Genomic DNA, 12941 nt, shown 5'->3' with positions numbered 1-12941 from the left:
ACAAAAAAGTATCTGCTTCAGGTGTTGCTTTGTGGCCACTTGGGCATGTTTTTGTGTGGGTGGTTCACAACCAAAAGCCCTTTTCAGAAAATACACGTGCGCGTGCACACACACACACACACACACACATACACACACACACACACAATTCACTTCTCTATCTCTGCGTGTGCTTGCTTTAGTTTCCTGCCTTGTTTGTTCACTCAGATGGGAGCAGGCTTTCTGCTCAAACTACCCAGGTCACTTTTGTTCAATCTGCGTGTTGTCTTGCCCCTCAACCCCCCCTCTGCCTTTCTGTTCTCAGGTGCCAGTGATGATGGTGGAATCAGCCTCTGAGACCATTCGAACAACGCCGTCCAGTCAGAACGGAGTCAGCAGCCTCAGCAGCCAGTCAGATGGAGGGGGAGGTAGAGAGGGCGGATCTAACGGAGACACGAATGGAGAGATCAGCCCAGTCGACTTACTGCACCTGCAACAGCAACAGGTGTTTGTGTGTGTCTGTGTGTATGCAGCAAATACGCCCATGCATTTGGGCATTTGCGTGTTTTCGTGCGCATGTTATGCATGCACTTGACATTATGTTTACATGTACCTGTATGTACATGCTTGTGAGACTTGTTTTGCAACACCTCACACTTGTGCAACTCATGAGCATATGTACAGTACATTGTCTAGAACAGCATGTACACACCAAGCCGTTACATAATGTACAGATGTGACAACACGCAGTCAGCCAGACTCTGGGACTTGTCAGTCTTACATGTGCAAAAGGTGAAAAGTTCTGACAGGTTGGCTTGTTGTTGCTTTAATTATCCACTGTTCATAATGTGCCAACTAATGACACTGGGATAAAGTTCAACCGAATTATTCATACACGTGAGGCTCCCACTGATATGTTATTACACCTTACTGTATGAGAAAAATGACACATACCTGATGTTTAAGTTCTGCCTAGGTGAGAGAAGCAATTTTCTCCTGTTGTGGTGGGTCAAACATACACATTCTCAGAATGAAAGGCAAACACACATTTGATGCAGTGTTCAGATGTAAAAAGAGTCTGTGTGTGTGTCATAGTTCTGTGTCCCTCTGTTTTATTTTTTAAGTGATCCATGAAGCAGTGTTTGTATGTGTTTGACACGTCAGCGTGTAGTGTCTCCAGTTGTGGTATTTATCTTGCCTCCTGTGCGTCAGTCCCCCCTCCACACACAATATCATCTCTCCATACACAAACACACACACACACCCACACACACACACACACACACAGACACACACACACACACACACACACACTGGCCACTGCGTCAAATGGAATTTCCAAACTTCCCGGAACTTCTTGGATGAAATTCTACATTTTATTTCTCATTCCCCCAAAAATCCACATAGCTCTTTTCTGATTGCTCTCTGAAGGACCTCAGCCTTCGCACATAATACACATACACACACACACCAAACGCACACACGCACACACACACACACACACACACACATTCATACAGTGCAGATCATTTTAAAATGTGTTTTTATCCAAAAGGTCTCTACATTAGTCATTTGCCCATAACCGCGCAAGAATGTCCGCAGAGTGTTGTCATCTAATGATGGAAACTCACTGATTCATGCTTTTCGGTCACTGATGTGGCATTTGCTGTAGAGATTAACAGAGACATATTTTTTTTTATTCTCCCTTTCTGATATACTGGCTGTTTGAGGAGGAAGGGGTTTGGTAGGCTCATCAATGAGGGTCAGTGTGAGTTCTGGGCTCTCCGACACCAGCTGAGTTTCTAGTAGGGAACCCAGGGGGAAAAAATCAGGGTTTCCTCCCTGCTGCTAAAATTATTCCCCCTAATTATAATGATGGAGCCTTAGGTGAATGAAGAACACTCAAGGCCCTTTACTCCTGTCCTGCTCTCCCTCCCTCCTTCCCTTGACTGCATCCTCACCCTGCTTCCTCAGCAACCTCCAGCCGAGGACACACACATACACACAGCTATGCACAAATGCACACACATAAACACCAAACCTGTAGCTCACACAAAGCAGGTCTTTATTCTCTCGGACGGGTCTCTGCTCTCTATGTTTTTGCACCTGTGTGTGTGTATATGTGTGTGTGCGTGTGTGCGCACACTGGTATTTCCTCTCTTGAGCGGGTTACCAACCACAAACATACCTCCCTCTCTCTTTCCATCTTTTTCTCTTCCTCTCTCTCACTGTACTTCTTTTTCCTTCTATCCGCTGTGGACCATGAAAGACAAGCACAACCTTTCCTCCAGATCCCAACCCCACCTCGCAAAAATGATACATCCACATACGTACTATAGCAGTAAATACACAGTCATTTATTGTAGTAATCTACTTTAGAGCTTTCTGTTAAACTTAATTCACACAGATTGAAAATATCCAAGTTGCGATGAGGCAGAGGTGGGTTCTTCCTGTTCTATGGTTATTTTTTTCAGCAGTAACACTGTTTTCTGTTAAAAGTAAATATAATTGATCACTGAGTTTTGGACATTTTATGGATATATTTCCTCTTCAGTTCAGTATGTAGTGTATAGGAATACTCTAAATCATGATATAATCTCATTCCCACTAACACACACTATAGACACATGATAGATAGGTGAATAGAGGCAGGTGAATTTATGAGTGTAATTTTTATAAACCTGAAAATTGTCATGTCAGGGTTGTCCAACTTTGAATGACTATTATTATATTTTCTCCTTTCTTTACATACATGTTGGATGGGGTGGTAGTTACACTTGTGAGTGTGTGTCCCTATCAGCTCTCTCTCTCTCAGTATTACCAGCCTTTGGCTGCCCTCGTACGCCCCTCTTCTCGCCCTCTCACACTCCCTCACCCCCTGGAGAAGATAGGAGTTCTGTACCAGTGAGCACTGTTGAGTGGCTACTCTGATATCACAACCAGCTGATTTTTTTCTCTTTTTTTTGTATCACTCATGCTCATTTTTCTTCTCAGTTCATTCCACTTAAAAGTCCAACAAAATCTACTTTTTAAAAATTCAGGACATTGAAAAATACTTTATTTGTAGGCTTTCTTTTTTCAGATTTTTTTGCATGTCCCCTTTTAAATTAATACAAAACAGGTTTTGTGGAATATGCTAAATATTTTTGAGCTTTATTTTGTTTTGGTTTTAAATCAACTTACATGTCAGGTAAGATTTCCTGTAAAATGCAGTGACTGTCCTAAATCACCTGAGACCTGCAGATACATTTCTCTGTCTACAAGGGTCTTATACTTTTTCCTCCCTTGTTCCATCACACTTCTTGAATGAAGTTTTGGTGTGGTATTGCTTTTTGACCACAGAGCCATATACTCATAAAATCAATATCGTCTGGTACAGACAGCCCCTACACTGACACTGGTTACCTGACAACGTTGTAAAAGGACCTGCTCCCATGCTTCGACCCTGAAAGTCCTGGATATACCTCCTCCTCCTCTTGTTCCTTTCTCCTCCACGCTTGAGTCTCTCACCTGAAGGTGTAGTGCAGACTAGTGTTGGTGCTTAAACACCATGCCAGTGTGCAGTCGAGCAGAAAAGACACACAGACGAACTCACACACACACTCGCGCGCGCACACACACAGAAATCCTGACAGCGCGGTGTTGTCAGAACACAAAGCCGTCTTTTCCTTGGGCCCCTTGGGAACCTGAGAGAAATCACAGCCATCTCCAGCCGTCAAACCCCTCCTCTGGCCTCTCTCTGTCTTCTGTCTCACTGTCTCCATCTTTCCATGCGTCTTTTCCTCTTTTTCTGTCTCTGTCCTTTCTCTGTCTCTTTCTCTTTTTCTTTTTTTCCTCATAGATGGATAGATAGACAGACAGATAGACCAATTGAAAGAATGAATGATTGGTTGATTGATTAATTGATTGATCACAAGTGAAGCTATGATGGTCAGCTACCAAATGGGCAAGTGGGTGAGATAAAAGGAGGGATTGAGGAGATGGGACATACAGCCAGAGGCAATGAAGGTAACAGGAGGGGCAAAGAGGCAGCACATAGGGGGAAGAGGGGTGGGGGGCATTGGTGGGCCAGAGAGCAGGAATAGAGGGATGAGGGAGGGGTGTAACGCTGAGACGTGTCAGAAAAGGGCGCCTGGGCCTCCCTGTGGAATGTGGCCTGTCTGCCTCCCCAGAAAGAACAGAGCAGGAGAGAGGGAAGAGAGAAGGAAGAAAGGGAAGAGGGGGCGAAGACCAGCTCTGCCCCATCATTGAGGGGAGTAGAGGAGGGAGGTAAGGAGGGGAAACAAAGAATGGAGTTATAGGACGAAAGGAGGGAGAGGTGGAAAAGTGAGAGTGCAGCGGAGAGTGTATGGCACTTTGTTGAGGTGCCGGGCATGGGTGTAGACATGAAATGATGCATAGCAGAGGAGAAATGTAAGCAGGATAAATCCTAACAAACCTCAAAGTGTTGTGAGTGTGTGTGTCTGGGTGGAGGGTGCTCTGACGAGAACCAGGTGTCTTCGATTCTTTCCTTTTCTTTACATCCCCCCCGCCTTTTTTTTTTTTTTTTGCAGATGTGAGTCCGCACTTTGAACGCCGTTACTCCTCCTTCTACTATTCTCACCCTTTTCTGTCTCCTCCTTTTCCCTCGCCATCAATTAATCACTCCCGGTGTTCCAGCAGCTACAGTAGTAACGGACTGGTGATGACGGGAAGAGAGAGAGGGAAAAGTAGGAGGGAGAGGAAAGAGAGAGGGATGGTGACAAAAAGGTGCCGTTTCCTCTTAAGAGTGCCACTCATCGGTCGGCTAAACGAGCCAGTGAGGGGTTTTCCCTATTTCTCACTATCCTTTTCTCTTTCTTGCCCTCAACTTGCTCTTACGTACAAATAGAAAGTGAGAGGCAGATTGTAGTGGTGGTCTCCTTTCCCTAAGGGTTTTAAAAGGAACATTGGTTGAGAAAAAGGCAGCTTTAGAAATTGGTTTGGAGCTTCGATCCCAACTCCCATTTGTCATGTTCTATTTGTTCCTCAGGCTTTCCTTTTTTTCCTCCCATACTTTCACACACACACACACACACACACACACACACACACACACACACACACACACAGTACGCATTACTAACAATCTTTGTTTTTATCTCTTTCTCTCTCACATACACACAGGCGTTTACACACATGCACAGAGCTGATGTGAGTTAATGAAGGGTGTAATTAAGGAGCCAAAGTGATGACTGGAGATCAGGGGGAACCGATACAGATCTCAAATATACACAAACACTGATGAAAGATAGCTGTTTTGTGTGTATGTATGCGCGAGAGCACACATTTGGGTTTGATGCGGTGAGTGCTTTTGCGGACAGATGTATGAGGCTGGTGTGCATGTTAACAGACGCAGGATGATTCAGATAACGTATGGCTTCCTGTTAGATTGGCTAGACTCAGTAATTATGGTCTGTATGGATGGAAGTGGGGAGCCTTTGAGACATATGTGATTCTATGGCTTCCGATGCTTTGCGTTGTTAAATTATGGGAGGTGAATGCTGGTCACTGGGACAGTTATGTCCCGTTTGACCTCCAGCTCTCCGCTAGAGTTCAATTTCAGGTCAGAGGAGTGCAGAGGAGATGGAGGTGAAGAGGTAGCTAGTGAAGAAGAGGAGGAGGTGAAGAAAAATGACATTTTCAGACACATTTTCTTTAATTACATTATGTGCATCTGCATGACAGGTTATACCCCATGTGTGTCTTTGTGTGCATGTTCCTGTCTGTCTGTCTACATGCGTAACCTGTGTGTGTGTGTGTGTGTGTGTGTGTGTATGTATGTCCGTCTGTCGTGTGTGCGGGCCAGTAAATCAGTCCCAGGCCTCTCTCTCTGAGTGCTGTCACCTCCTAAAAGCTTTCCCTCGATCTGGCCCAGGCCGTCGTCTTTATGTCTGAGGTCAGTGTAGTTCACAGGTCACCAGAGGTCATGCTGAGACAGAGGAGGGGCCAGTTAGGTTGCCTAGCATCACAGAACACCCACTGCTGTTACTGCAGCGATACAAAGAGACCTAAAGAACACCAACTTCCTCTAGGAGTCCAAGGAAACTATAAAAGAAGTAAGGGTCGTTACATCATAATACCAACTTTCTAATGCTCTGCTTGGTGCCAGTTCTATTGAAACCTATGGGAGATGCATGGAGAAGCAATCTAAAGCCCAACAAATCTACATCACTTTTGATGAAGAAATGCCTCTACCAAATGAAAGAGCACACTACACAAAGAAATGCCTGATCGCCATATCAGGAACTGTAGATTATAGTTAGCCAACGAGCTCAATTAGGGTATTATCATAGTTTAGCTAACTTACCAACCTCAATCACATGTACATAAGATTAAATAAATAATAACACCAACATACCAGTGTCTCCATCACCTAGTAAAATTGAGAGGGAAGAGGCAAAAGAGCAGTCTCCTTATCACGCACCACTGCCCAAATTGCGCTGAGAGCTTTCAAGTGTGACACAGTTGTGCGTTCACCAGCTACACAGTGACGTAATGACCCTTCTGTTTCCTTCTAAGAGTTTTAAAAGCACCAGCAGCTCACTTCATCTGTCTCCTGACTCTTTATACACAAATCTCCTTATGCTGATTGATAAATAATATTACATGCTGAATATTCCAATTTTAGTCATCCATATTTTCTTTACACTACTTTTACAGTTATGGGTTGTGGAAGACATAGACACACTTTATAACATACACTTTGCCAGTTCAGCCATGTAAACACACAATGCCACAAACACACCTGCACATAGGCACAAATCTTGTGGTCAGTAATGTTTTTCACAGGACTCCCCTTCCTCATTTCTTTCACACATTGAGACCTAATTCTGAGATGCTGAGATGTTGTATTTATGAGCATCCATAAATTTTGTTTTACTGCTTTTTCCAGCCAGGCCATTGAGTGTTGGGGAATCCACTGAGTGAGAGTTGGAGAGCAGAATTTAGTTCTCACTATTGACGTCCTTTCAATTCCTCTCCTTTTGTGTTTCTCTGCGCTATGACTTCCATACACACTTCCATTCTCTAATTACAGTGCAATGTTCTTGGGGCTCACAAAGTTTCTGAAATCATAGTAATAGTGAAAGTAAACCATAGGTAAGAACATGTCATAGTTTGTACATTGACTTGCCTTAACTGTAAATATACTTTATAATACAGCTTATTTTCTTCAGTGATTCACAGAATCATGCTACAAGACTACAAGTCTCACGGAATAAATATTAAATATAAATATAATATAAATATTAGATGGATGGTAGACATGGCCCACCAGGCCAGATCAGCCAGCGTGGACACAGTCACGGTTGGTCGACCAAACCAGCCAAGAGGCTCAAAGACAAGAATAGACAGATACCAACAGAAGAAAAAGGATGTGTATATGTGTGTGTCTTGTCTCTGTTGTGGAGACTGAGTTATACACACATCCCCGGGCACCCAAAGGGGTTAGGTTGGGTTTGGTTGCCATGGGAGTGTTTGGAAGCACTTACATTTGGTAGGCCTGGCTGCGCTGTCAGGTAAATAACACACGCATGCACACACTCACACATGCGCAGCGGTGGACACAGAGAAAGTTTCTGCCTTCTGAGGGTGAAAAAGTTGATTGTTGGCTCTCACTCGTTAGGGGGTATTACCATGGTGACTGAAGCCTTCTTAAGAGGTCATAGGTCAGCAGGCAAAGCTGCGTGACCTATTTTAGTGACACTGTGTTTGTATGAATGTGTGCGTGGGCGGGTGGGTGCTTGTTCCTGTTGGTCACTGTCTATCACTTTCTATACCAAACAGCAGAAATTTTAATTGACATGTGCTTAGATACACTGTTTCAGAGTTCATTAGAGCCAAAGCACTCAAACAAGAGACCATTAGTTAACGACCCCACCACACCCCACACACACACTCACACAGGTCACACAAAGTCTTCATTTCTTGGTCAAAGTCTCCTCTCTTTTCTTAAAGTCCTTACTCCTTCATTCCCCCACTCCGGACTCACAGAAAGAGATGGACACCAAGAGGGGCACAAGAGAAAGTAAAGAATAAAGACAAAATGTGCAACGCTTACAAGGCTGCTAGGCAAGTAGTTACCGTGGAAACAGTTGAGAGCCTGGGATGCACACAATGAACTCACGCATATACACACCACGCACACAATAGCTGCACAGGCCTAAAGTGTTGCTAATTAGCTAGTCTGTGCTGGTTCTTTGTGTGAGCAATTTTAAAGGAGAGATTAGAGTCAACAGGGAGGAGAGGAATGTAGCTCTTCTCTCTGTCTTTCGTTCTCTGTCCTTTTTTCTCAAACTCTAGAGCAGTGCAGGATGGCCTTTTTTCACCTGACAGACAGAATGTATTTGTCATCTTGTCAATTATGTTTTCCATAAGTAATACGAACATACAGTATGAAGAAAATATATGAGTAAAACTTTATTTTTGTTTAATTATTAGAATAGAAATTTTTGAAAAAAACAATGCTTCAAATGACAATTTAATGTTTAATTTGGATAAACTTATAAATCAACCCTGTCTGAATGCCTTTGTTGCTTGCTCAAAATAAGACTGTCAAAAAAGAATAGAAAATGTTACAGATTTGTTATTCTAATTTGACAAATGTGCTCATTCACATATGGGTGGATTGACCTTCTTACTTAATTACATAGTCCAACACACACACTTCTCCATTTCCCCTTTTTGGAACACACCCCACCCCTGCTTCTCATTTAGGGAAGTTAAAGATTTTGTGCTTATTTAGAAGTTTAACTTTTTGTACAGCAGCTAGCCTGGTTTGAGTCTGCCCACTTCCGGTGTTTGTGTGTGCCTGGTTTGTGTGTGTGTGTGTGTGTGCGTGCGCGTGTGGGTGTGAGGGTGTGTCCTTCGCCATCTCCACAGCCACAACCAGGTGTAAAAACCCTCTGAACCAAAAACATGAAAGACTTTTATTTCCATCAAAGCAGGCAGGCGGGCTAATACTTTTACAGGCCACTGACTAAGAACGTGTTTTTCTGTTTAACCAATAGGCGTCTGTGTGTGTACATTTGTCTTCATGTGTGTATGTGCCTGTGTATGCATGGCAGACAGTTTCTGTTTGTGCATGTATGTGTTTTCCCTCTGTCTCCTGAGCCGAGTCTTGGCAGTGTCTTGCATGTGTTATTAGTTTTATATATGTGTATATATATATGTATATGCGTGTGTGTGTGTGTGTGTGTGTGTGTGTGTGTGTGTGTGTGTGTGTGCGCGTGTGTGTGAGTATCTTTTTTTTGGGGGGGGGGGGTTATTAATAATAACAGTTAAACAGTTTCCATGTGTGAGTCCTGGTTGCCAGGCTAGTGCTATCCTCATCATGGGCTGGCCTTGCACAGACTCCCCTCTTAGGAGTTGCTCTTGTTGGGCAGGAGAAGCAGCTTAAACTCTGGAGGTCACCCAACTAAGACCTAACACCTAAGTGGCCTTGTCTTCCCAGGAGCATGACCAAACTACTTAACTGTTCTAACTTATACAAGATGAGGGCTAAATATTACAAGGTACACTGTGTGTATGTGTGTGTGTGTGTGTGTGTGTGTGTGTGTGTGTGTGTGTGTGTGTGTGTGTGTGTGTGTGTGTGTGTGTGCGTGTGTGTGTGTGTGTGTGTTTTCCGCTGTGGGCTGGGTCTGTCTGGAGTGAGACCTTCCTCTCTTGCCAAACGAGCTGTGTTGAAAACCACAGGGAAACTGCATATGTGTATATAATGTATGACGTGTATTTGTGTGTGTGTGAGTGTGTGTCTGTATGTGTGTAAGGAAATGCTGTAGAGCTATTTGCCATCAATTAGCCGCCTGGACGGAGATGAGGCCTAAAGTAGAGAGGGAGCTGCTTTTATATTTTCAGGAAGGGAGTTCCTCTCACTTTCTGTCACTGCTCACCTCATCGTTATCCTTAATTGTCTATCTCTCTATGCCCTTTTCCCCTCACTTAACAGAGAAAAGCTGACAGCATCTCCTTAGAAAGATTTTTTCTATGTGCAAAGATGTGTGTGTATGATGATGAATTGTGTCATGATATAAGGCAGTCCTGGGTATTCAGTCAGCTCCTTTTTATGACCATACGTATACCCCTGTGAATCAATAGAAACATTAGATGAGTGTAGGGACGTAGTTGAAGGGGAGAGGTTTTCTCGTTTCACAAAACAGTTTGAACTGAAGAGAACCATCTGGAAAACGGCAGGGTCCCTAGAGTTTAGAACAGGTCCCTTTTGTGAAAAATAGGATGTGAAAAAAAATCTAAAATCGGCCAGGGTTTTCAAACATTACGGCATATTTTGAAGTTCTTTTGGAGTTTGCGAGTTTTTATTGCATTGGCTCTTGAACGCGGTCTTTCCTCTCTTTAATGGTCAGTCTGGGCCCAGAGAAGCTTGCTTCAGCTGTTTTAAAACCTCAACTCTCGAACGGTGCCTTTATATTGCGGAAACATTACATTAAATAGCTGAACGGGATTGCGGCTGGCTAGTGTTTCTGAAGGTGTCCCAGATAGTTCCAGCTCGGCGGCAAGAGGCCTAAACACATTGAGGTACTCAGTGCCGTTTATATTGGTGGACAACTGGTTTGAAGTCCACGTTGCTATGAGCGAAAACAAATGGCAGGAAAGCTGGTGTGGGAGGCCGGAAAGACCTGATTAATACCAGAAAAAGAGAAGGCATACGTGAGGAAGAGTTAGAGGAAAGGGGCGAAGTCTTGGCAGAGCATGGTTTATTTGTAACCCACCGTGAAATTGAGCGGCTTTAGCAGACTTTGGTTCAGACTGCCCCTTACCCCCATATGTTTACCCATTAGAAACCCCTGATCTGCCCTAAATGCATATATATATATCACTCTGTTTCCGTACCTCTCTGCATTTAACAACACCAACATTAAAAACATAGCATCTAACTTTAAGTATCTAACTAAGGGTTTACATTCTATATTGAAATAAATTTATATTTGACAAATTAATTCTTAAATGTTGTCTTAAACAAATTTAGTGCAATTAGTTTTTCAGTTTCACACAACAATACTATACAATACAGCAATACGGGCAGTTTCCTGACTTACTTTAAAACATTCGCCCACTACAACAAAGAAGCTACCTGCTCAGCAGAAGTCCTCGTTTTCCACACTGTACTTACTTTTTTTACATAATCCAACAAATTTCCTATTAAATTTAATGTCTGGTGGAAAATATGAGCGTCAGTGAAATCAGCTGCTGTAATTTTTGGTTGGAATAAAAACTTCCAGACCTGTGCCATGGCTAATAAGTACAACAAGTCATGAGACTGCCAATCTTCTCAGAAATTTACAGTAACCATTCAAAACAGTATATGGTTGCTATCTTCATTGCTAAATTGTTACTTTCAAAAAATCTATTATAACAATCCCTTACATATTTTTGTGCTAATCCTAAATGCAGCTTTCCCTTTAGCTACCTATCTCAGTCCCACAGCTGCGGTGATGGTGGTGGTTCTTTTGTCTGACAGTCAAGGAAAGGCGAGGGTCCCTTCATAAGGCCAACAGCTGCATTTACAAAGCTTGGTTTCCATTGGTAGGCCTGGACAATCTATTTTAGGCCTCCGTCTAACCCATATCTGCTCTCAGAATTTACTGTGGCGAATAAGGGTATGGGTAACAGATTTCTGGAGAGGAGAGGGGAGGGGAGCAGGGCAAAAGAAAGACGGAATACTTGGAGAAATGCCAGACAAACTTTTGTGAGCTATACATTATATGGAGAGGCCGAGTGAGAGCAAGACAGATCGGGTGATATAGACGGAGAGAAAGAAAGTAGGAGTGATCTGGGAAAGCAATCTGGTTTTTGTGGTGACTGACAGTGATGTATTCGATATGTGAGATTCCACCATAGCTGTAACCAAGCCTTCACTCACATATGCCCCGGAGTCACACAGCAATCCCGCTAACTGTCACCTCTTCAGTGAAACGATTTTGTGTACAGTACGTGTGGGTGTAAATACTGGCCGAGCCTCCGAAGGCAGGTGAACTGGTACTATAGTGTCATCATCCTTTTAACAAATTTCCATGCTTTGTAGACGGTGTTACATCTGTTCCGTCTTGTTTCATCTCCTCTCTGATCATGATTCCCTTTGAGTATCCAAAGAAAGAGACGGAATCAAAGATAAGAGAGATTTAGAGCAAGAAAAACTAGTAGAGGGTAGCAAAGACCAAGCAAGAAGGAGGGAGTAAATTAAAGTAAGAGTGGGGTTTATTGGAGTTTGGAGGTGTTTTTAGTGCCAAAGTGAGGAGGCGCAGTGCACACGGATACAAGGGATCACCGGGGTGACCCAGGAGGACGGCAGCATCGACGCAGCTTTAGCTTGGCTTTCAGCTTCAATGACAGCGCTCCAGAAAGGCGATAGAGAGAAATAAGTGCGGAGAAAAAAGATCCACTACTCCTTTCTGAACCCAGTCTCTCCCACTGATCCAAAATCAGAAAGCGTGCAGGCCTGTAGAGAAGCAGCTGGGTGTGACAAGCTCTTTTCTACGTCTTCACCCTGTATCTATCCACCAGGGATAGAGGAGTGGAGGAGAGGTGCATTAGAAGCGTCTCTTCCCAGGGTGCTGAGCTAGTAAAGCAGACAGGGGATACTTGTTTGGCACCGGAGAGATCTGTTGTGTCCGACACTGCTGAAACATCTGAATCACTCGCTTAGTCTAGCCTAGTTTAGCTCTGTCATGGACAGACTCACCCTCACTTGTTCTCCTTTCTTCTTTTTTTGTACTTTCTTCTTCTTGGTCTAAGAGCTAAGAAATCTGATACCACCTGCCTCCCCCTTACCCTTCCTCCCTCTTCCCCCCAAGGACAGCCCACTGTCTGCCCTGGGGGCTGTTTATCTAGGGGGGCTGCGGGGAGGATGAGGAGGAGAGGGTAGAAGGGGGACGGGTTTGTTTCGTTTCGGCCGTCAACAATGGACCTCAGTCAGTGCTGACGGA

The 12941-nt window shown here is 43.7% G+C and overlaps 1 protein-coding gene across 1 annotated transcript in view; it reads left to right on the top strand.

Annotated features, from left to right (window-relative positions):
• Positions 1-310: 310 nt before the first annotated feature.
• The window catches only part of foxp4 (forkhead box P4), a 54017-nt gene continuing 41386 nt past the window's right edge, over positions 311-12941 (top strand). Inside the window, exon 1 of the mRNA XM_053315735.1 lies at positions 311-484. Coding sequence (XP_053171710.1) covers positions 314-484 — 171 coding nt within the window. The 5' untranslated portion in view covers positions 311-313. The remainder of the gene's footprint in view (positions 485-12941) is intronic.

This window comes from Scomber japonicus, chromosome 3 (genome assembly GCF_027409825.1).
Source record: "Scomber japonicus isolate fScoJap1 chromosome 3, fScoJap1.pri, whole genome shotgun sequence".
Lineage (NCBI taxonomy): Eukaryota > Metazoa > Chordata > Actinopteri > Scombriformes > Scombridae > Scomber > Scomber japonicus.
This window is presented reverse-complemented; position numbering and strand designations above follow the sequence as displayed.